Below are 25,595 nucleotides of genomic sequence, written 5' to 3'. Positions count from 1 at the left end.
AAAAGTTTGGCTGTATCAGAAAGGATGAATACCCACCATTTGCTTCAACGTGGATGGAGCTGGAGGGTATTACGCTGAGTGAAGTAAGTCAGTCGGAGAAGGACAAACATTATATGGTCTCATTCATTTGGGGAATATAAAATATAATGAAAGGGAATAAAGGGGAAAGGAGAGAAAATGAGTGGGAAGTATCTAGTGAGGGTAACAGAACATGAGAGACTCCTAACTCTGGGAAACAAACAAGGGGTAGTGGAAAGGGAGGTGGACGGGGGGGATGGGGTGACTGGGTGACGGGCACTGAGGGGGGCACTTGACGGGATGAGCACTTGAGCACTGGGTGTTATGCTATATGTTGGTACATTGAACTCCAATAAAAAATATACCAAAAAAAAGTTTGGCTTTTTTTTTTTTTAAACTAAACATGCAAGCACCATGTGAGTCAGGAATTGCACTTCCGGGCATTTATTTCAGAGCAATGAAGACTTATATTCTTAAACAAAATTTTTTTAAAAAAAGATTCTATTTATTCATGAGAAACACACAGAGAGAGGCAGAGGGAGAAGCAGGCTCCCCACGGGGAGCTCAATGTGGGACTCTATCCTTGGATCCAGGATCATGCCTTGAGCCAAAGGCAGACTCTCAACCACTGAACCACCCAGGCACCCTGAAGACTTATCACACAAAAACCTGTACGTGTGAACTCACAACTATTAGTAGGGCTAGTATAAAAGAACAAAACACAAGTGTTGGCAAAGATGTGGAGAAATTGGAACCCTTGTGCACTATTGGTGGGAATGTAAAGTGGTGCCACAGCCATAGAAAACAGTTTTGTAGTTCCTCAAAAAATTAAAAATAGAATTACCAAATGATTCAGCAGTTCTACTTCTGAGTATGTATATACCCCAAAGAATTGAAAGTGGTAGTTTAAGCATATATTTGTGCACTCCTGCTCATAGCAGCGTTATTCGTGGTATAGCTGGAAGCAATCCAAGTGTCCATCAGTAGATGAATGGATGAACAAAATATCTACAGAATAAAATGTGCATACAGTAGAATGTTACTCAGCTTTAAAAAGGAAGGAAATTCTGACATAAGCTACAACATGGATGAATCTTGAGGACATGATGCTAAGTGAAATAACTCAGGAACAGAAAAATAAATACTGTAGAATTCTACGAACATGAAGTACCTAGAGTAGCCAGCCGTTCATGGAGACGGAAAGTAGAATCATAACCATGCCAGGGGCTGAGAGGAGGAGGCAATTACTTTCATGGGTGCACAGCTCAGTTTTGCAAGATGAAAAGAGTTCTGGGGGCAGCCTGGGTGGCTCAGCTGTTTAGCGCCGCCTTCAGCCCAGGGCGTGATCCTGGAGATGTGGGATCAAGTCCCACTTCGGGCTCCCTGCATGGAGCCTGCTTCTCCCTCTGCCTGTGTCTCTGCCTCTCTCTCTCTCTCTCTCTCTCTCTCTGTCTCTCTGTCTCTCATGAATAAATAAAAATAAAAATCTTAAAAAAAAAAAGTTCTGGAGGTGGATACAACCTGAATGTATTTAATGTCATGGAACTTGGTTACACGTAAAAATGGTTAAGATGGTAAATTTTATATCATGTATTTTACTACATTTTAAGAAGCCCTGTGTATGAATAGTCATAGACGTTTTATTCATAATAGCCACAAATTGGAAAGAACTCAGATTTATTTATTCAGTGTATAGTTAAACAAACTGTGGTATATGCATACCATGGAATACTGCTCAGCAATAAAAAGAACAAGCTGATACATGCAACAACATGAGTTGTTGAACTATGCTGAGTGAAAAAGCCAATCCCAAGAGTTTATGTGTATACTGTATGACTCCATGTACATAGCATTATTAAAATGACAAAATTATAGATAATGGAGAACAGATTAGTGGTTGTCAGGAGTTAAGGAGGGAGTGGGCTGGGAAGGAAAGTGGGTGTGACTATAGGCAGGTACCTGGAAGGACCGTTGTGTGATGGCAATGCTCTGCCTCAGTGTCACCATCCTGGGTGTGATATTATACTATAATGTTACAAAATGTAGCCAATGGGGGAAACTGGGTAAAAGGTACATGAAGTCTTTGTATTATCTCTTACAAGTGCATGTGAATTTATAATTTTCTCAGAGTAAAAGTTGAATTAAAAAAAAAAAGCACCTTTAAGATGACCCTTCATAGCCTACAGAATTAAATCCAGATCTTTGGCACATCACACAAGGCCCTTCAAACTGGCCCAAGATGACGTCTCCTATTAAGAGGCCATCATTTCAGCCTCAGAAAAATGAAATTAGTTGCCCTCTCATGCTGTTTCACTCCTCCATGCCTTTGCACGTGTGGCTCCTTCTGCCTGAAATGTTCTAATCTTCTGTTGATCACCAAGCCAACCATTTATCTCTCAAAACTGTGTCATAAGCTGCCTTTTCTGTACAGCCTCGCCCGACCTCTGGAACAAAATGATCGCTCCCTGCTTTGTTTCGCATCAGTATATTTCTACATAGTTGTATTATTGCTCGCTTTATACTGTATTATAAATATCTCTTTAATGACTATCTTCCTACTAGATTTTTGAGTTCCTCAAAAACAGAAACTGTGCCTTGCCAGTCAGTACATAATAAATGTTCAATAAATGTTGAATTGAGTTGAAAGCAGAGGGACTAGAACTGTTCCAGATCTGTAACAATTTTTTTCTTTCTTTTCTTCTTTTCTTTTCTTTTCTTTTCTTTTCTTTTCTTTTCTTTTCTTTTTCTTTTTCTTTTCTTTTCTCTTTTTTTTAGGATTTTATTAATTTATCTGAGAGAAAGAGTGAGAGAGCATGAGCAGGGGGAGGGGCAGAGGGAGAGGGAGAAGCAGACTCACTGCAGAGCAGAGAGCCTGACATGGGGCTTGATCCCAGGACCCTGAAATCATGACCTGAGCCAAAGGCAGACGCCTCACCGACTGAGCCACCCAAGCACCCCCAGATCTGTAACAATCACAAACAAAAGGATAAAACCACTTATCACTTAGACAGTTCTTAGAGATTCATGTTCAATTACCTTACTAGAAAACAAGCCAGATAAATTGTAAATTATGGGACTTCCATGATTTACCAGTCATGACTTCCTGTGATAGCTTCTTTTCAACAAATATTTATGGAGTGCCTACTGTGTGCCAAGTACTATGCTCTGTCCCTCCTCCCCACCCCCCACCCCCCCCATAGGCAGGTAGACTAAGGAAGTGCAGTGGTTCCTGCTATAGTATGCATTAAGCCTTGGCTAAGCCTTGGGTTGAAGCCCAGGCTGGACACATCCAGTTTTATAGGCTATAAAATGTGCAACTGTAGGAATCATCATCCTGTAGATTAAGCTATTAACAATTCCCCTACAAGTATGAAGTTTTGGGGAAATTCTCATATTTAGAGCTGCAGTTGTTGGAATTTATGAAGGAATTGCCTAGCTTCCAGGTCAGTAAATTTTATGAAGCCAAGTTCCCTAGTACGATAGGGCAGGATAAGGAAGAGAGGTCAAGGTGCAAAGCCATTTGGGTGAAAAACTGAGGAAAATCTATGCATGATACGATTGAAACCCATAGAAGGGAGAAAAGACTGAGAAATTTATTAGAGTTTCTTAATGTGTTCTCTACAGCCTCAGAAGCAGGTATCTTAGAAGTACATGAAAAAGTTAACTTTGAAAGGACATTTTTGGTACAGGAGTATAAAAATGAGTAGATCACAGTTCTTTCCCTAAAGGAGCTTATCACCAACAAATAATCCACTGTCTTTATTACCAACAATGGCTAGTTTGGGCCAGAATTTGAAGGAGCTCTTCCCTGTGACTAATACGTTACCTCAAAGTCTCTGTTTTTCTGGAACTCTTGATTAAAACACCAAATCTCCAAGCAATTATTTTCAAACACTTTTTTTTTTAATCACAGTACACATACCATTTCAACATGTCTACGATGGATGTGGCACATTCTTCCAAGTGCTCAGAGCACTTTCATACATACTATATTACTAAATTCATTCCTACCAAGTTTTTATAATGAGGTTAAAAATCCGTGCTGAAACTTCCCAAAGGAATACTAGGCAGATTTACAAATGAATCATCCAGCAGATGGTAAAACTTGGATTTTTGCATGCTTTGCAGACATTAGCATACTTCAAGGTAGTTATGCATTGAAAAATTTTCACTTAATTATGGGGGTGGGGGTGGTGTCTGAATTAGTGAAAGTCAAAATTATGGAAAACTTAAAAAATGCTATCTTTTAACACCCAAGTACCTAACTTACACTGACCATTAACAAAGTGTTTGTCAAGTAGATTTCACTCTCAATAGATAAACTTCTCTTTTAATTAGTATACTAAATGAATGCTGTCAAAGTTCTTGAAAACAGCCTCCCTTTAATCTTGTCTACATCATTACTCTGGTGAACAGACTCATTCTTCTGATGTATGACAAAGAGTAATTGAAACCTTTCCTCTTGGAATTGATGGTCTCACTATATAGTGATCTACTGTACCATATGAATTTCTAAATAGGCTTTGAAAATTAGATGGGAGCTGTGCCCATCAATTGGGTAAAGACAGATGCAAGGCTTTACTCTGAAGCAGGTTGGGCACCATTTTTTGTGCTTACTCTTTTGGCTTGGGTTATGCATTGCTTATTATGATGACTGTCTGGATGTAAATGTCAATTTTACTCTCGGTTCTTTCTGCTGAATTTATCCGGCAGCCCAAGGAGACAGTGAGTGAAACCTAGAGTAACCTACATACCTTACCTTTTGGAAAACAATAATCTCTGTATGAATTCTTTTGTGTTCCAGAATGACTAAACTAGGGTTAAGTCCAAAATAAAACTAAACAAAACATGAAGAAATAGGGAAGTGAAACACCATCATAAAGATGTTGGGAAGAGGTGGCTTTCTGAAAAATGATTTAATGTAGAAGGCAAAAGACAATATGTAAATCCTACATAAGAAGCAGGAAGACGTAGCCCTTATAACACAAGAGCAGAAAGCCATAAGAAGAGAAGCAGGTTGATTTTGAGTTAAGATGCAAAGAAAGTAAATATGCAACATGGGAATTAAAAGTCATGTTGAAATATAGAAATGACACTGGAAATAATTTAATCAATGATTGGAAGATAGACTTGAGAAACAGTGTCTTACACAATAGATAAAAATGATAAGCAATTGAAAATGGTGACACAAGATAATAGGAGGCCAGAGAAGAACCAACACATGTAAATGAATCATAGATGTTCTGAGACTGAAGCCAAACAAAACAATTGGAACAGAAGCAGTAATCAAAGATAAATTTGAAGGCAATTTGCCTGAGTGGAAGAAAGTAGGGCTTGGGTTTCCATATTGACAGGGCTCATTGTGTTCCAGAAAAATACATTTAAAAATTGGTAAAAATAACTCACCATTATAAACATGCTAGTAAAATGTTTGAAATACAAAGGTAAAGAAAAATGTTTGTCTATAAAAGAAAGAAAAACTATTTCAGACTTGGCTCCCAATTCTCTTTTATAGTGCAAGATAGCAGAAGATAATTAAGAAATATGTTGAGCTTAATGTAAATTCAATAAATCTCTACTTAAATTGTTGTTCATGTGTATCTATCCCATTAACCATGTCATTCTGTAAAGAATTATTTGAGGGTGTTCTTCAGCCAATTGAAACATGAATCAAAATAAATTCTGTAGAACAGACTGTCGCATAGAATATAACTCTTGAGCACTTGAAATGTGACTAATGCTAACTGAGATGAGATGCACTGTAAGTGTAAAATATCCCCTGGGTTTGGGGAAAGAAAAGAATAATACAAAATCTCATTAATATTTGTATATTAATTACATATTAAAAGGATAATATTTTGGACAAAATTTCTGCAGTTTTCAAAATCAAGAATTAGTATATTAAAAGTAACAAGAACAGTGCCTACATGACTGATTTAAAGATATTCAAGTCTTTATCGATACCTAATCTTTTGCACTGCCATTGTTTGTTCTTAGTGAGGATAAAACTTTTCATCTGGGTTTTATTAGGTAATTCTTGACCTCTGTGCTCCAGGCCCTGTTTTTCTACTGGATGGGAATTTCAAGACCCATATCCTCCCAGAAAAAGAGGATACCTACAAACCTGTGCCACAGATATTTTGAGAATCATTGATGGTTTCTAATATTTTTTTTTTCACTTTTTTGGAGATTTAACTCCCTCTCCTCTGTGTGTGTGTTTTTTTTTTTAAGATTTTATTTATTTATTCATAAAAGACACACAGAGAGAGGCAGAGACATAGGCAGAAGGAGAAGCAGGCTCCATGCAGGGAACCTGATGCAGGACTCAATCCTGGGACTCCAGGATCATGGCCTGAGCTGAAGTCAGATGCTTAACCGCTGAGCCATTCAAGCATTCCTCCTCTGTGCTTTTGCAGGACTCTAATTTCTCAGGCTTTTGTCCGCATTATCTTTGTGTATTTTTTTTTTTAAATCTTGAACTGAGTTGATAAGTCACTTGTCAGATTTAAATAGGATTACCACGTGACCTTGAGCTCCTCCTGCCAGCGGTTTATCAGACTGCCACCATTAGACACACTTCAAAAATGAATCTGTAGTTATTTCTTATTTAGATCCTTCTCATCTCATTTTCTTGCTTTCTTAAGAAGTCTTTTCTCAATCCATTAAAGTTACCTTGCATTATTCATTTTTTCCTGCAGCCCAAACTTCCTTCTTTAAAGGAAGCTGCTAACTGCTTCCTGGAAGATATATTTTTTTTTCATGGAAGGGATTAAGCAACATAACGGCTCTCCCTAGTTGCAGATAGAGTGTATCTTATTTCTTTTGTAAAAAAATGTTTGGTTCATAATAACAAATATGGAATATTATGCTTGATCTACAATATGCATCTGTTTATTTGCCCAAAAGTAAAGTACAAACAGTGTGGCATATCACCTGGAGCCTTGATAAGGAGAATGAGAATTTCAGGTCAAAGCAATCTGTTGTTTTCTAACTGTGCGATCCAGTTTATTTGATCTCTTAGAGTCTTAATAGCCTAGTGTTCAATAATATTTCAAAAATATTTACTTTGAGGGGTTGATTTGACCATTGAATAAAGTAACACAGGTGAAGCCCTCTTTACCATGTCTAACACGTAGCAACTGCTGAACAATGTTTGTATCATCTGAACCCGAGGACTTGTTTTCTTGATAAGCTCAGTGGTACAGATGCGGCTACCAGAATTTGTGAATCCAGAAGATTTATAATCAATCTCTAGGGTTCATGGGGTATACAAAAAGTTGTCTTTGTGAAGAGGAGGGAGAGGATTTTTCGCAGGGACAGAGGAAAAATAACAGAAAAGGAGAATGTAATTAGCTTCAAATGAGAGACAGGAACAAGTCAAAGGAGACAGGAAAGCAGGGGTGGGGAGGGGACAGGAGGAGGCAGAAGCAGATGACACAGAGTGGGCTGAATGGAGCTGCTCATCTCCTGCACCTGAGCCACATTATTTTTGGTACCCTGAAGGCTTAGTTTATCTATGATTTCCCTCATGGGGTTTTTGATATTATTGAGAGAGACCTGTGTGACTCTCTCTCTGTTTCCTTTTTTTTGCTTCTGTTTAATCAGAAACATTTCATGCCTTCAAAATCAGCTTAAAATAAATCAGAGCAGTGGAATTTTTATTTTTCATTTTGTCAGGGCAGACCATCCCAGTGTCCCTGGAGGGTGCTCTGCCCATTTTGTGGAGACTCTGAAGAAGCATTCTTTCCTGCTCTCAGAGTTCAACTTCAAAAGGCCCACATCAAATTGCCTTGGGAAGAGCCATGGCAAGGGCCATTGTGATCCTTTTAAAGCAGGAATGAGTAGCAGATGGGATTCTGGTTATATAAACAAATAAAATCACACACACACATATATATATATGTCTGTGTGTGTGTGATTTTATTTGTTTATTCATGAGAGACACAGAGAGAGGCAGAGACATAGGCAGAGGGAGAAGTAAGCTCCCTGTGGGGAGCCCAATGTGGGATTTGATCCCAGGACCCCGGGATCACAACCTGAGCCAAAGGCAGACACTCAACCACTGAGTCACCCAGGTGCCCCTCTGGTTGTATTTTTTTCTATACAAAAACTGTGTGGGAACTCTATGTATTGGGGACCTCTTGAACCCAACTTCACATCCTTTTGGCCCACTTTTTAGGCTCCAGTTGTACTGTTTTCTCTTGATTTATGTCCTGGAGATTCTCTGATGGTGTGGGAATTGTCCCACATTCATGCATAGTGGACCCAGAAAGCCTAGAAAGTTAATATCCTGTCGGGTTATACTTGTCCTTGGGATGAGCGCTTGCATTTAAATGTTCCTTCCATTCCTCAGGAGGATAATTCTGAGCATCACTCACAGCTCTTCTGAAGATTTGACAGCAATGATACAAGGGACAGGAGCAGGAATTAGGATTATTTTGTTATTATAAGGTACTAACACTGTGAGTGAAGTATTATGGTGGTATTTGAAAGTGGACTTGGATTAGCTGTAAATGTATGGTGTGAACTCTATGGCAACTACCAAAAAAAAAAAAAAAAGAACTATAACCAATATGCTAAGAAAGAGAGAAAGTAGAATTAGAATAATCTAAGATGCTCACTAAAAAATGACATGAGGTAGAAAAACAGTGGAAGACAAAAATAGGAACAAAAAAGGGAACAACAAACAGAAAACAGTGAATATGGTAGGTTTTAATCCAATTGTGTCAATAATCATTTAAAATATCAATGATCTGAATGCACAAGTTAAAAGACAGATTGTCAGACTGGATCAGAAAATAAGAACCAAATAATTGCCTATAAGAAACCCACCTTAAATATAAAAACTCATATAGATTAAAAGTAAATTTATGGAGAATAATATACTGTGCTAACACTAATCAAAAGAAAGCAGTAATAACTATATTAATTTCAAACAGAACAGACTTCAAACAAGGAAAGTTATTAGGAATAAGAGGAAATTGCATAATGATAGAAGAGCCAATTCTCTGAGAAGAGCTAAGAATTTTTAATGTGTGTATGTCTAACAACAGTGTCAAACTAGTAGGAAAAAACTAACAGAATTGTAGAAAGAAATAGATGAATTCATTATCAGAAAGGAAGACCTCAACAGTCTTCTCTCAGAAATGGACAGATTCATCAGACAGAAAATCAGCAAGAACATAGTTGAACTCACCGCACCATCAATCTGGTGGAATTGAAAATCTGTCTCTAAATCACAGGCATATATTTTTTTTATACTGAGTTATGGACCCCTTTGAAGATTTAGTAAAAAATCTGAAACCTCCCCTCAGAAACAAACCAGAGATTTATTTATCAAAAAGTTGCTATAAATAAAAATGAGTTTTTTTATACTCTAAAGTTTTCATCACAAGACAATTTTAATAATAATACTTATAAATGGATAGTTGTTTAGATGTTAAATAGGAAAAATAGCTGGAAATATTTTTTCCAAAGTATCATCATAAATCTTTAGAAAGACTTCTTTTTCTCTGGGATTGGGTAGTGAGAGGGAATATATCATAAAGTTATAGCAAGGAGTCTGGGATTCCTTATGTGCATCAAAAATGATTTGTATACTGAATATATACTAACTCTTGTATGTATATAAAACTCTTTATATATATAGGTGATGTTTTAATGAATGAAATAAAATTCATTTAAAAAGGAAAAAAGCCCACACCATAAATCAACTGGATATAATCAACATCTATAGACTGCTTCATCCAACAACATTAGAATACATATTTTTCTCAAGCTCAAATGGAATATTTGCCAAGATAGACCACATTCTGGGTCATAATGTATACCCTAACAAGATTAAAGAAAATAAAAATCATGCATTGTCTCTTCTCAGACCAAAGTGGAATTAAACCAGAGATCAATAACAATCTCCATTTGAGACTCCTAATAGAAAAGAGCTTAGGTCACATGACCCTTCTGAGTCACTCACTGAAAATATGGTGAGAAAGCTGTTATGAACTCATTAGTGCTTTTATATGAATTTGTAATTTATTGATCACATCTATATATACTAAAAACTAGTCATAAGTATGTGGTAAGGCTTTATTTCATGTACGGATGAGATGGGTGCATGGACCTTTTCATACTACCTTGCTATTCCTCACAAGTTCACTTTTCTATAGCATGCCAGTCTTCTTTCTCAAACACAGATGTGGCCTTAGTTCTTATTCATCTAAAGAAAACTTTCTAAATGACTAGCATTTTATTCAAGGCACTTTACAACTTGTCCAACCAGCCTTTGACCTTTTCTCTGGTCACCGTCCCTTCTTACTTTGCTCCAGCCTTTTACAAGCTACTTTGGTATCCTCTGAGCCTTTGCATGTACTGTTTTCACTGAATGTTCCTTTCTCTGTTTTTCACCTGCTGAAGATCTGTCCCTGCTTTCTTTCTTTCTTTCTTTCTTTCTTTCTTTCTTTCTTTCTTTCTTTCTTTCTTTCTTTCTTTCAAGATTTTATTTATTTATTCATTCATGAGAGACACACAGAGAGAGAGGCAGAGACATAGGGAGAGGGAGAAGCAGGCTCCATGCAGGGAGCCTGATGTGGGACTCCATCCTGGGACTCCAGGATCACATCCTGGGCTGAAGGCAGCACTAAACCGCTGAGCCACCCAGGCTGCTCCTATCCCTGCTTTAGATCCCTATCAGATGTGATGTTGTCTGTGTATCTTTCCCCCGGGGCCCTGAAGCAGAGTGGGTGGGCTCTCTTCTGCCTCCTAGAGCACTTCATTTGCCCTTAGTATGGTGCATTGCCCATTTATTGTGATTGCTTATGGGTTAATATTTCTATTTCTAGGGCCCAGAATGGAACCTGGTATATGGAAGGAATTAAATATGTCTATATTGAATGAGTAAATAAAAGAATGAAGGGAAATGGGCAGAGAGCTTATTGTAAGGCCTCCATTTAGATCAAATTTAAGAAAACAGGCTGCTGCTATTGTTCTTCCTCCTAGAAACAGATCTTACTTAGTTAACATAGAACAGATCTTTATTAACGTAGAACCAGACCTTCATTAATATGACCAGATCTTATTAAGATATCTGCTTAGGACTTTAGAAAAGCTGTCCTGCGTTTCAGGAGTTAGAGGCATCTGTTTCCTGGCACTAGTGTGCTTTAACTTTCTCTTGATTAATACAAAAGCAATTTGGATGTGGGACAGCCCAAGGGGAGCACTCAAAGGTATGGTCATTGAAAGAGTTGCTTGCTGACCCATATGTGTGTTTTTATATTTTTTTAATTTTTATTTATTTATGATAGTCAGAGAGAGAGAGAGAGAGAGAGAGAGAGAGAGAGAAGCAGAGACACAGGCAGAGGGAGAAGCAGGCTCCATGCACCGGGAGCCCGACGTGGGATTCGATCCTGGGTCTCCAGGATGGCGCCCTGGGCCAAAGGCAGGCGCCAAACCGCTGCGCCACCCAGGGATCCCCATATGTGTGTTTTTAGTGAAGGTTCAGAGACGTTTGTGAGATGTGTGAAGTTCTTTTGATCTTAGGGATAAAGCTGTCCTTCAGGAGATTTCTTCTATTGTGGGCTGTAGGTAGCTGGTTGGGGACTTGAGGAGGCATCCCCATGTGCATATAGATTTATTCTCTGCCCATCTATCACATGCATATGCATTAGCTGGCGGTGTCTTTTACCAGTTTGCACAAGACCCCCAAGACCCCATAAAGAACCTTTTTGTAAGTTAGAAAAAAGTCCTCCCTCTGCATGGTTGGGGTAGAAAAGGCCAACCCCTTCTGGATGGACACAGCTCCGTGTATGACTTGGCAACCCAACAGTATCTTTGTGCAAGAATATTCTCTTCCTGTGGGAAGACAATAATAATAAGCACAAACCAGTGGTAATTGGATAATAGCAATAGTAATATTCCCAGGCTCTACTTTAAAAAGTTTTTTTTGCTCATAGACTTCTTTTATAATAGCTATTTATTTATAGTTTTTATTTATTTGCATTTTTAGAATAACTTTTTATTTTAGTATAGTCTTAGGTTTATGGAAAATTTGCAAAGATAGTATTGAGGGTTCCCAGATACCCCTTATCCAATTTCCCCTATTATGAATCTTATATTAATATGTTACATTTGTCAAAATTAATGAACTAATAGTGATGAATTATTAACTAAGGTACATACTTCATTCATGTTTCCTTAGTTTTTACCTAGTGTCCTTTAAGTTTCATGATCCTATCAGGACACCATAATACATTTAGTCATCATGTCTTCTTAGGCTCCTCTGGGCTATGATAGTTTCTCAGACTCATTGTTTTTTGATAACCTCAACAGTTTTGAGCAGTATTGGTCAGGTGTTTGGAGAATGTTCTTCATTTGGGATTTGTCTGATGTTTTCCCCATGACTAGACTGGGTATTTGGATAGATTTTAATTATTAGGTATGGTAGGGCCAACAGATCTGGAAATGACTGCCATTGAAAAGATAATTTTGTGATACTTGGAGATCCCCAAAGAGGGGCTACATGTCTCATCATGGAGGCCATCCTGAGAAGTTATAAGGGAGATCTAGGGTGGAGGAAACTGTGGACAAGTGTCTTTATTGTGGCTTCTGTACAGAATAATGGGGAAGGCAGGGTAAGTAGCCTCAGGATTGGCTAGTTTGAAAAATTTCAGTGGGCTCTGGAACTTAGGGACTGTCCCTAGTTGTCTGGTACCTGCCCTGAGGTGAGGAAGGCAAGTGAATAATGGTCCAGAGTGTGAAAGCTCAGTAAGGGACATAGTGGGGGTGGACTCTGGTTTGATTGGTTTGTATTTGAAAAGCAAGATGACTCAGATACATTATTATTGTCCATAACAAGGCATATCTGGTATATGCACCTAGGGAAGAGGTTAAAGCATCAGCTTAACAGAAGCTAGCAACACTTAGTACTTAATACACAGGGGCTATGTGGAGGACCACAGGAGTGAAGTGCCATTCTCATCACATCGTATCAGGGGTACGTGATATCCATGTAACTCATTCCTGTTGATATTGCCCTTGACTACCTGGCTGATCAGGCCCTATTTTGTGACACTATTACCACTTCATGTTTGCCTTAATGTTCATCTAATATATTTGAAGTGCTTATTGATTAGAATATCAGTAAACATGCAGTGTAATTTTCCTTGGGTCTTGATCTTCTAGAAGACTGCACTTGCCTAGAGTGAGTTCTGGGTTTTAGAGGTGGGGCCCTGTTTGAGGTGGGTGTCTCCATAGGATGGAGTCTTGAAACTCAGTCCTTGATCAGACTGAGCTCATAAGGGAGACTTGTATCTGAACATCCGTGTTCTTCTCTAAAATGGTAGTCCTTTGTATACTTCCAATAGCTAATTAAATATATCCATAAATCTCTACAGCCCTATCAGGAGTTGGAATTGATCACCACTGAAACGAAATGAGATATATATATGTCCTTAATACTTGGCTGTGGATCAAAATATTCAGGGTATTAGCCTATTTTCTGCATATAAATTTAAAAACTCCTAGTTGCTCCATAAGTAGCCTGACCCATATCTTTTGGAACCCTTGGTTGTTGGTGGAGATCCTGAGAAATATGTAATTTTCCCCACTTTGCTTTGGAATATCCTGAGTTGGGCAAAGCAGCACATGTTGTTGGTTGGTAATTGACTGCACACATTTCTCCCCTCATACCTCAGGGTCCAAGTCACAGAACTGCCTGTGGAACTCCCTCATTGACGGGCTCACGGGAAACGCCAAGGAAAAGCCACGGCCAACGATTGTCAATGACCCTCGACCACCAGAAGAAATCCTGGCTGATGAATTGCCTCAGCTCGATAGCCCAGAAGCCTTGGTGAAGACATCCTTCAGGTTTGGTGGATTGCAATCAATTTGTTCCTTCTGATTTGCTGTGGAGTTATTTCAGTCCAGTTGGATGCATCGTCAGCGTGGCCTGCAAATTACCTCATTTCTCTGCACTGAGTAAATTAGAATTGATGAGGAGTGTTGGAATTGATGCTAGCTGGACTTCTGGCTGGATTTCTTGAATGTAGTGAAGATCTTACCAGTAGTTAAGTTGCTGTTGGTATTTAATTGGTATTGGCATTTAAGTGCTGAGGCGAAGGATTTACTGATGTTGGCAATTTGAATTGGATTAATGAGTCTTTTGCTTCAAAGGAGGATGACGCATGGAGATAAGTATACAGAGAAAAAGCATGTGTGGGAATGAATTCAGCCCCATGCCTTTAGAGTCTCTGGCTGGGGGAAGGTTTCTAGTCCTAAGAGATGTGAGAGCTGCTGCCTCCTGAAATGAACTGCAGATCTTCCTGTGTGCTTTCCCAGGTGGCTGCTGACTGTGTTCTTGTTCATCATTTGGTCTTCCGTCTTCTGTAGAGGCCGCTTACATTTTCTTCCTGTATGGTACTCCGCTTTGTCATGACTCTGGCACTTACCTTTCCACCGTGTCAAAGAAAAATCAATCTGAGTGTGGGACATGGTCTGTAAAACTGATTTATTTCTTCTCCCTGAATGAGGCTTCCAAGTTCTCTTTTGAAATATACAGCAGTGCTGGTATCAGAAATTAAGGTTTAATTTTTTTTTGCCAGCCTGCCTTCCTCCCCTCTTTTCTCCCTGTTACCCTAGTTTTATGTCTTTCACTTTTCTTTCCATTATATAAGACTTTTGTACTCTCCACATGGCTAGTAGAACATATAAACCTCACTTTTCTCCTCTCATAAACAACTCAGACAACTCTTGGCATCCATGAAAAACGTGCTCTCTTTTGCATCCAGGTGATGTGTGTAATCGCTCAGTAAAAGCCATTTCATTGTGTGAAGCTTCTTAGTGTAGACTGAATTATAGATGAGCTCTGAAAAGCAATGATGAATAGGGGTTTGGATTTCTTTATGGAATGTGACTGATGCAGTGGCAGCACAAGAATTGCAAAGCAAATGCTTTTCTTACGCCTACTAAAGGTTTGGTTATTGCACTGTGTGGTTTTACATAAAATAAAACCCACTCAGGTAGAGAGAAGTAACTTCCATGAACCTGTGTTTCTCTGCACTTGACTGTGGTGGGAGGAGGGAGGGCAAATGACATTCTTGGGCTATATGTTCTCATTTTGGAGTGTCTCTGGTGGAGTCCACCCCTTCCCATGTAGTCTTCTTGTAGCTACTCCTTCCAGGCCAGACCAGCTTCATTGTCCTCTTAAATGAACAGCTAAAGAGGCATTCTCATGAGAAGAACATCTCATTTGCTTGCCAATTTTATTACCATCATCTCTTCTCTTGGCATTCAGTGCTCTTTAATAGAGAAAATGTATTGATGGTCATGAACTTCATTTGATCTGCTAGTTGAATTATGTATCAATGTCTGGGTTCCAGAAAAAACATTAAATTATGTTTGTTAATATTGGGACTTATTTTTGGCTCCTTGTAACACTTGATGCAGCAAGAAAAACATGGCAGGTGTAAATGTACCAACCTTTCAGCAATTGAAGCTAGAAATCCATTAGCGTTGATTATTCATTTATTTGTCTCCTTGTCTGAAGAAGATAAGTGATTTCAATGGCAATGTTAGGAGGTACATATTCTCTAACGTAGTTGTCCTTAACTGTGGTGGTCACATCAGTTGTGGAATTTGTTGTACATAAATTATCATAAGCAACGTATTAACATGTGGGGAACAGTTTATTTATCAAAAAATAAATTAGAGCAGAATCAAGGTGACCCATGTAATAAGTGCCACTTATTTTCTATATGCTTTTTGGATTGCAAAGAAAGAAATGAGTCATCGCTGAATTTAAATAACGCTGATAGGAACATATCACTTTTGTGTGTCCCCCTCCCCATTTCCCTTGAGTGAAAAATCACGAGAATTGCTGACTTCTCAATGTTAGTGACTCTGGGAAATATAGGACAAATGGTGTGTTACACTCACACATTTTAACATTTCCAGGTTGCATCACAGATCAGTGCTCTCAGTCGCTGAGAGAAATCCTTTTACTAAGCAGTACAGTCTTCTACCAAGGTTAGGATGTTAGGTTCTTCTTTCTCACTCTGAAAATCAGAGCTGCTCACCCCCTGTAACGTGTGTGTGTGCACGCATGCATGTAAATATACATTTGCACACACCTATACACACAATTAAGGCATCTGGGCATGTGATTGTTAACATCTGTCTTTCTCAGTTAGGGTGGGTCTTGTTTGCCGAGGAGGAGCACATGGTTCTCATCAATTTGCATTGTCCGTCCTCATAGCTCCTCTGTAGGATTATTACCGCTGAGCACCATAGTGGCAACTTTGCTTACTCCCATCTCTTTCTCCTTGTTTCTACTTGGAGGGCATTAGGAATCCTGGGTTGTGAAATACGGTCATCAGCTTTTATTATCAAACAAGATCCAAACTGCAATACAGTAAGCCTAATGTGCCAAATTATCAGGAAGTCTAGACTTTTCTTGGAGGTTTGTCTCCCTAACTATACCCAGGGACTCCAGGCTTACTGACACTCAGCACTTAGCCTGCTCTGCCTCTGTCTCCTGCCAGGGCAATGGGATCTCGTGCTGAGGGTGGACTTTCTGACCTCACTGAAGTTCTAAGTTCATGTCCAGTCCAGATCTCCTCTTTCTTGTGCTGCCTCCTCCTGCTGGCTTCTGTTGTCCTTTGCTGACATCTGGCTTCAGTTAGTGCTACCCCAGTTTCTCAGATATGTTCTAATGATGTTGCTCCTCAAAAGGAAGAGGTCAGATGCTTCCTATCACATTTCCTAGACATCTTTTCTAGCTCTCTGCAAGTAGGTGGCGACAATTACATACAAGCCACCCCCTGGACAAAGAATGCATACTTATTTATATTTGTATAATATTTCCATTCAAGTAATTCCTTCTAGATCAAAAGGAGAGTCTGCCCTAAAGGAAATTCTATTCTCTATTTCCAAAGGTAGGAAGTGTCTATAAATTTGTAAATGGTTAAGTGTTTTTCAAAAAAGCTTCTAAAGTTTGTGTTTTCAGTCTCCCTGAGGCTCCCTGTTACAACAATAACCATAGAATTCTGAGATTGCCAGGCATGACCCTAAAAACCCAAACATGATGCCCATTTTAGAAATGGAGAAACTGGCTCAGAAAGGAAGAGCCCATAGTTCTGATTGAATTCAAACACAAACGAAAAAGGACAATGGCTTGCCAATCAGTGGTCACCAATGGCAGAAGCAAGGGGTAGCTTGAGTAGACTCTAGGTCCTGTTTAGTCTTTAGCAGCCCCTGGAATCCCATCCCAAATAAACATGTAATCTATAAACTCACATAAAAAAAAAGCATGCTTGGGGGGACACCTGGCTGGCTCAGTCAGAAGAGCATACAACTCCTGACCTTGGGGTCATTGGTTAGAGCCTCACATTGAGTGTAGAGATTACTTAAAAAACAAATAAATAAACTTTGTTAAAAAACAAATGCATGTGGCTTTTATTGTAAGCGTGGCTTCAGGACAGCTCCTCGTCCAACCAAATGGCCCCTGGTGGCCAACACTCACTGTTTATGTCAGTTAGCAATAATGCAAGGGAGTGTAGCAGAAAGTGAGAATTTGACACACAGATTTAAAAATAGAGATTTTACAAAATGAGAGGTACCACCTCTTTCCACTAAGGCTTGTAAGTCAACAGTTGAGGGTGTGCAAATGTCATCTCAATTCTGCATGTGTTCCCTGGCACGCTCCCCTCTAGTCCTCCTCTTTACTGGGCAATAGGGATGAGACAAATGTTCCATGTCTCAGAGCAGACAGTTGGGCAGTGTTTTGAGAAAAAGTGACCAAATGGATGAGGGGAATGGGCTCCTCATTTTTGTTCAGGTTCAAATCCCAGCCTATATCACTGCAAGTTTTGTGTGGTTGTCCTATGGACTTTAGTTTTTACTCTTCATGAGTGGGATATTCTAAGCTTCCCAGGTAGGAAAATTCAACTCCTGAAAGTGGCTGTACTGGCTTTAGTCTCCACTGAGTTACCAAGGCAAATTGCGTCATCTCTTTGAACCTCCATTCTCTTAACTGTCACACCTGAGGGTAGACAAGGGCAGTGGGGCTCATACATGGGATGCATGACAGTCACTGGAGAGTTATGAAAACAGATTGTTGGGCTCCTCCACCTCAGGTCTGGGTGGGGTCCTAGAACATGCCTTTCTAACAAGGTGGTGCCAGTGCTGCTGGTCCAGGGTCCACACTTAGAGAATCACTAGACCAGATGATATCGAATATTCCCTGGAACTCTGAAATATTTTGCTGTGTTAATTTCAGTGGGTCAGTTATCTAATCTGGCCTCGTTTTCTCCATCTTTGAAATAGGGATAGAGGCGCCCACTTCCTAGGAATGGTGAGAGGGTTTAAAGGAGGTAATATAAAAGAATGAGACGAACACAGTATCTGGCACCCAGATAGGTGCTAGTCTCCTCTCCCTACCAGCTCTCACTGAAAGCCTTATGTGCCTTTGAGTAAATAGGATCAGACTTGGGTTTTGTGACTCCAGGTGCAGACACCATGTTGCTCTGAAAGTTTGCTAAGCCTCTGGCCTGAAAAATCTGCTTTTAAGACCTGAGACTTTTGAAAAGAAGAAGGTGGGAACCGTCACACACACACAAAAACAAAACAAAACAAAACAAAAAAACTTCAGTGTTTGGAAAGTAGATACTCCTGGGGATTACACCCCAGATGCCTGTTTTCCTTCTTCCTCATGACCTGTCTCTTTAAGCCTGTTGTTCTGCCCAGGATTTTCTTACAAGAGATGAGATAGAAAACGGAACCTGGAGCTTGAGGTAGACAGACAAGCCCAGCCAGTCTGATCAGTGACAGGACTCAGAGGGCCCAGAAAACAGGAAAGAGTTGGCTGCTGGCAGGCTTTTCTCTCCTCAGCCTCCAGTGTTCACACCAGTCCAGATTGCAATGGGGGGCAAAGAAACCAATGTTTATTGAACATCTGCTATGGCCAGGAACTGTACATTCATTTGCTCATTTAATCTCTCCCAAACCAGGGCAAGGCAAGTATTGTAATCCCAGTTGTACAGGTCAGGGAACAGGTTCAGAGAGATCAAACAGCTTATCCAAAGTTACTCAGCAGGTGGTAGAGCTAGGAATCTCAGCCCAGTCTACCTGGATCCAAAGCTATGACTTCTTCATCACGTTCTGCTCTCACCGCATCACCTTGGCTTCAGGCTTTGTCATTGGTGAATAAGATAATGTGACTGATTGTACTAATTTGGATGTGGTGGCTGAGATATGAAGTTTGGTGCTTCTCCTGTGAGACATACCCTGTTCTTTTGTGCTAAATCCTTCTTCTAGTCCAAACTTATGTTTTTAATCTACCCATGCTTTTGGATAGAATCCCTTTAAGGGCAGCACTTCTTAAACTTTATGAATGAATTCTTTCAGGGATCCTATTAAATTCATATCCAGACTCAGTAGGTCTGGGTTGCAGCCTGGGAATCTGCACTTCAAACTAACTCTCAAGTGATGTGAGGGTCTGAGGACCACCCTCTGAATAGAAGGTCCTGGGCTTGGCAATGCCACAGGTATGAGTTTGCAAATGCTCTTCTGACCCATGTGATTTGAGTCTAAGTTTCCTCATTTTACAAATGGAAACTGAATTGACAACGCAGGCCTTGGGGACTGTTGCTAGGATTAAGAGGACTAATGAATCTGACAGCCATTAATTCCTTCTCTCCTAGTTTTCAGCACCCTGTTTAGCAGTGGATTGATCCTCCACACCTTGACCCCTGCTTATATGACTAGATCGTGCAATGAACCCCAGGCTGGAACATGAGCCCTATGGGTGCTTTCTAAGCAAGACTGTCCCGGCCTGACCTCCTTAGATGCAAGCAGAAATTCTGAAGCCATCCAGTGCATATGGGCCATCTCAGTTACTTCCCTTGAGCCATGTGACTCTCAACATGGGTTGAGTTACCAAATTTTGATAATTTTGCATTTGGAAGAATAACATGTTTGTTCCCCCAGGGAATCACTGGGGGCTTGATGAGCTTCTCTTCCCACTTAGAATGGACTTATTTGGGCTTTGGCAAAAGTGTTCCTGATTCTATACATAGCTTACTAAGAATATGTTGCAGAGAGTAGAACTGCATTGAGCCAACGCCCTCAGCTATGGATGAGATTAAGGCCTTGTCAGATCCCATTTAACGGATTGTGTTTTCCATGCAGAATTAAATCATTGAACTCATCCTCATTTTGGTTTTTGGCAGTCATTTTTCCACTAGGGGCTACTGCCAAGAAGCCAGTTTCTGACTTGATTACTTTCAGGAAATGTGCAATCTGGCTGATGATACGACATGGCGTGGGGTGGCAGCCCCTGCAGCTTCGGACCCCACCCCAGGATGAGTCATGGGTTAAAATTCCCAATTAGCTCATGGGAAGTCTGGTCACACATCTTTCTCTATCACCGTATGTTGGTCACCCACTGGGACTTTTGGGGACACCTACTTCCCTGACTTAATGCTGCCTCCTTGGAGTTGACATTTTTCCCTTCTGGTCTTTGCTAATCCCAATTGTAGAGTCTTCCTCAAGTTTGTGAAGGGGAAAATGAAATAATGAATTCTGAGGGCTTTTTGTTGTTGATGTTGTTTTTAAACTCAGAGGAGTTTCTATTGCAAAGTTGGCTTCTCATAAAGGGAACTATTTAGACTTCTTTCGTAAGTAAGTTTTTATGGAGAGATTTTTTTTTTTTCACTGTTTGGAAATTGACAAAGCATGGAGCATGCAGACACTATTCCTCTTGCATTCTTCCTGGGCCTTCCATGGTATTTTGGGAAAGAGGAGATCTATCTTTGTGGCAGCCATGTGAAAGCACCTTTCACATCTCCAGCCACAGGGAGTGTACTTGGTCCAAGGTCCCAGCTTCTGTGTGAGAAAATTTGTTTTGGTGATGGCTGAGGCTGTGTTTCTCAAAGGTACTCTCAGCCAGTGCCTGAGAGCATCAGAGATGCTAAGACTGGCCATTCCTGGGAGACATGGGACTTCTCTAATGGTGACATTGACTTGAAGAGTCCATGATGGCCTTGCTGAACTTTCTGTGGAGCTATACTGTGGTCTAAGATATTTCCATTCAACCTTCCTTCCTTTTCTCCTTCACTGGGAGTCAGACTTAGATCCTGAGTCTCCCAGCCTCCCTGGCTTCTTCCCCATTTTCTTTTATAGATGTTACCCCTGATATATTTCTTGCAGGTCTTGTCTTGTCTTGGAGCGTCTCAGAAGACCTGGGCTAACATGGTCCCCTGTCTCTCTGTGATCCTCTGCTGGTTTACCACTGCCAGCTCAGTGCTATGGGTACAGATCCAAGGCTACTGGCCTAGAAATCCTGGGTCAGTCTCTATTTGATTTTATATTTTATACTTGATTTTGTGCCTTTGCCATGGGCTCTGATGCTGGGGTACTTCTGGGGTACTTCTGATGCTGGGGAACTTCTGCCCTTGGCCACAGAGACCTGAAGTGTGCAAGGAATCCTTGAGGTTCTGTCTTAAATGCAGGAAGGCTCTCCACCCCTAGCCCTCCTCTGGAAGTGCTTTGAGATCCACCGAGGTCTGGTTGTGATTCTAATATGGTTCTGATTAGTTGGTCCAGCCTTCTGCCCTTGGCTACTTTGTCCCCATGTCAGCCTCACTGGTCAACTCTCCAATCACAGTCCCAGCTTATTTCTGAGGTTTGGCCTGAGGAGCTCAGGGGAACATCATGGCCTGGCCAAACCTCACAGAACCTAAGAGACAACTTGGGAAAGCTAAAACCTGGCCCCTCCTAACGTTACTGGCCACTAAGTGTACTTGGATATGGACCCTCTGGTTTATGGGAGGATGTCCTTCTAGAGAGAGAAGAGGGCATATAGGCCTCACCTCTGCCTCTTTTCTACACTGGTTTCCCTTTTCCCCATAATTCCCCAAGCCAGAAAAGCTGGACCCTGACTTTCTACTTCTCCTACTTTATATCCTCCTCCTTCTCAGTATCTGGCCATGGGCTAAGGCTTAATTTAATGGTAGATGAGGTCAAGAGACAGATTGGCTTACTGATATGGGACCCTACACTGAGAAATATCTCAAAAGCACCATATGTTTTCCCTTATAAACTTTCTGTGTGATGACTGACTTTACTGCTTTTTTTTTTTTTTGCAGTACAATTAAAGAACCTGAATAAAAATAAAGCAAAGCTCTCTAAAACCATGCCCAGTGATAATGCAAATAGGATGTCCCTTGATTGGTGATTGGTCCCTCTCCTCTGCAGTGGGGCCTCTTGCTTACCTCATAATAATGTGACCCTGTATTTTACTCTTTAGAAATTTTTGTTCCCACTTGTAGCATTAGGGCAAGGGTTCTGCTAGCAGGGATGGAACAGTTTCCTTCTTATTAGAATCTTTCTCATACTGGATGCTGTCTTCCCATTCAAATGCTCACTCTGCAGTCACATCTTGTACCATTCATTGGAGCCATATGGGGTGAATTGGACCAGTGCATGTTCCACAGCCCTGGACCTCACATCAATTGATGAATATATGAATGGCACTTGGTGTAACCATGCAACAGGTGACCTTGGATCATGGTGGACATAAAAGCGAAGTGAAAGGGACAGTTTGTGCCAAGGTCAGAGGCAGGGAGACATGCTGAAGGAACTGCTGGATTTGTGTCTAAGGCATGTGAAAGGGAAGTGGTATTGGAAAGGTAAAGTTGAAACCAGATTTGGTAGGTGGTAGGTTTACCGTGGGAGTAAGTTTCAGTTGTATTCGATTCGCAGAGATCTTTGGAGCTCTTGTAAAATCTTTGGGGAAACAGAAAGAAGGTTGCATTTTCCATTAAGTTACAGAACTAGGAATTATATTTCCATGCCTCAGTCCCCTACACACAGAGATCAAAACAAAGGTTTCTGGCCTTCAGCAGGGGTGGAGTAGTGGAGCTAGAGAGTAGCATGGGGTCTGAACCCCGATGGTGCCTGGAGGAAGTACATAGGCGATTTGGAGAAGAAACCTGTGAAAATATGTTTTCCACGTGGATTGGAACTGAGACCATTTTTTTTTATTACTTCTAAGTACAGTGGTAGCTAATGGCTATTGACTAGGCAGCCCCATAACTATCACCTAGCTGCTCTCCATTTATTGATTACTATTAAGTGCAGCCAGAAGTGAATTTGCTACAATAAATTACCTCCAGACCCTGGGTGTCAGTGTAGTTGGGGAAGGATTGTTATTTGAACAAGAGCTGCAGACATGCTTGCCCTCATTCAGGAGAGGTGTTCATTCTGGCTCTGGTGATGGGGCTCAAATACTTGGAGGCAGGCATAGTGCAGATTGCCCAAGAGCATGACTTGAACACTGTCTGCAAAGTCAAAACCAGGAAGATGTGAATCAAATAACAGTCTTGGGTAATGGGTCCCGAACTTTGATCTGTTCATCATTTTCATTCTTTGAAAATGGTCCAAATGTAGAATTAGAGGAGTATGTGAAGGGGGTTTGAATTATATTTATTAAATTATGTTTTTCTCTAATGTTTGGCTGATTATTCCATCCTTGAGTGTGACTGGCAATGTCAGGGTTTAGTTTTCATGGTGGTTAAGTTTCTAAGGGTAGCACTGAACAAGGCTGTCATGTCTAGCTCTAAGCTAACCGACAGGTCCCTTCTATTTAAGAAAAGTCGTTGGATTTGTTTTTTAAAAAACTATTATGGCAGTTTTTAAACCTCCAGAAAAGTTGCAAGACTAGTAAAATGAACAACTGTCTAGCCTCTACTTAGAGTCGCATTCGCTTACTTGCTATCGATTATCTATCCCATCTCATCCCATCTTATATCATAATCTATCTTTTTTTCTGAATTTCTTGGCAAAAGTTGTAGACATCATGATCTTTCAGCTTCAACTTCAGTTTCTTTGGATTGAGACCATTTTCTTACATGGCCACAGTAGAATACTAAAACACAGGAAGCTTAGCATTAATATAATACCATTACTACATAATACTGAATATTCAGTACTACATAAGGCTGAATACTCAGCCCATTCTCTAGTTTCACCAAATGTTCCCATAATGTCTTTTATGGCAATCTTTCCTTCTGGCACAGGACCCATTCCTGAAGCACACATTACATTGAGTTGTCACATCTCCTTCGTCTCCTTTAATTTGAAGCAGTTTCTCAGCCTTTCTTCGTCTTTCATGACGTTAACATTTTGAACCAAATAGGTCACATGTTTTGTTTTGTGGAATGTTCCTCAGTTAGAAATTGTCGGATCGTTGCCTTGTGGTCTGATTCAGGCTGTTCATGCTGATAATACTACGTAAGTGGTGTTGTGTCCTCAATGCAGCATTCCACTGGAAGATTGCTAATTTTCCCTGTTACTGGTGATGTAATCTTGAGCATTTTCCACTATAAAGGTACCTTTTTCCCCTGTGTAAGTAATAAGTTGCCTGTGGGGTAGTAAGTAATAAGTTACCTGTGCAGGTAGCCTCTTTGCTAACAAACATTTATGCAGTGGTTTTAACACCACTTGATGATTCTTGCCTGAATTAATGGTGACTTCTGACTCTGTCATCCCTTCCCATCGATTAAATGACATTTGACTGTTGACAAGACCTTTCCCTTCCCTTCTCTTTCTACATTTTAGTATCAGTACAGGTTCTGAATTCTTCTTTCATCTTAAGCCATGTGTCTTTATCTCACCTGGAATCTAGGGCTTTAATTATGAGAGAAAGTCCACAAAGGCCAAACAGAGGGGTAGTATGAGTTGTTTTGCAGTCTCAAATGCATTACCTCTAGTGGGCAGAAATAAGTTCTATCTGGAATATGAAGATGTATATAGGCAAATCCAGAGCATAAACCTCTACCCTGCAGATAGGGGCTCTTTGGAGTCCTCTGATCTTGGTGGAAGGCAGTGTCCTTACATGGACCTATTGATGCCACAGGAACTATGGAAAATTACAGAGTGGAGACAGTCATGTGGATTGGGCTGGGAAAGGTGTTACTTAGCCAGAGAAAGGAGTTCAAACATATTATCTAGACTTTAAGTAGGATCTCCAGTTCTTTCCTTCTCATTTCTTTTTACCATAATGCACCACTCTCTGCTTCCTGCTCGTGCTGGCCGGTATCTGATGCCTCTACCAAACACCAGTCCAAAGAGTTGCCTGTATCTTATCGGTAAGGTATAGTGAGAACACTTGAGTTCTGCTTTTAATCCAGCTTTACTCCTTGCCTGCTTGAACATGCAGCTTAAACTGAGGCTCAGTTTCTTCATCTGTTTAACGGGATTAGATATTCTTTTCCTGGGATCCCTGGGTGGCGCAGCGGTTTGGCGCCTGCCTTTGGCCCAGGGCGCGATCCTGGAGACCCGGGATCGAATCCCACATCGGGCTCCCGGTGCATGGAGCCTGCTTCTCCCTCTGCCTGTGTCTCTGCCTCTCTCTCTCTCTCTGTGACTATCATAAAAAAAAAAAAAAAAGATATTCTTTTCCTCATAGGATACCTGTAGGGAGTCAAGGAAGATTATGCATGTTAAGCAACGAGCACAGTTTCTGGCATCAGCAGGTACTTGCTAATTAGTACATAATATGATTCAGCCTCCTGTTTAATGCTCTT

The 25,595-nt window shown here is 40.4% G+C and overlaps 1 protein-coding gene across 3 annotated transcripts in view; it reads left to right on the top strand.

Annotated features, from left to right (window-relative positions):
- The window catches only part of PDE1C (phosphodiesterase 1C), a 488,089-nt gene that overhangs the window by 107,403 nt on the left and 355,091 nt on the right, over window positions 1–25,595 (top strand). For all 3 annotated transcript variants that reach the window (XM_055314667.1, XM_055314668.1, XM_055314670.1), the window contains exon 3: window positions 13,707–13,878. In XM_055314667.1, the coding sequence (XP_055170642.1) occupies window positions 13,707–13,878 (172 nt within the window). The remainder of the gene's footprint in view (window positions 1–13,706; window positions 13,879–25,595) is intronic.

Source organism: Nyctereutes procyonoides, unplaced genomic scaffold (assembly GCF_905146905.1).
Source record: "Nyctereutes procyonoides isolate TBG_1078 unplaced genomic scaffold, NYPRO_anot_genome, whole genome shotgun sequence".
In the NCBI taxonomy this organism is placed as follows: domain Eukaryota; kingdom Metazoa; phylum Chordata; class Mammalia; order Carnivora; family Canidae; genus Nyctereutes; species Nyctereutes procyonoides.
The sequence above is the reverse complement of the archived record's forward strand: the minus strand, read 5'-3'. Positions and strand labels throughout refer to the sequence as shown.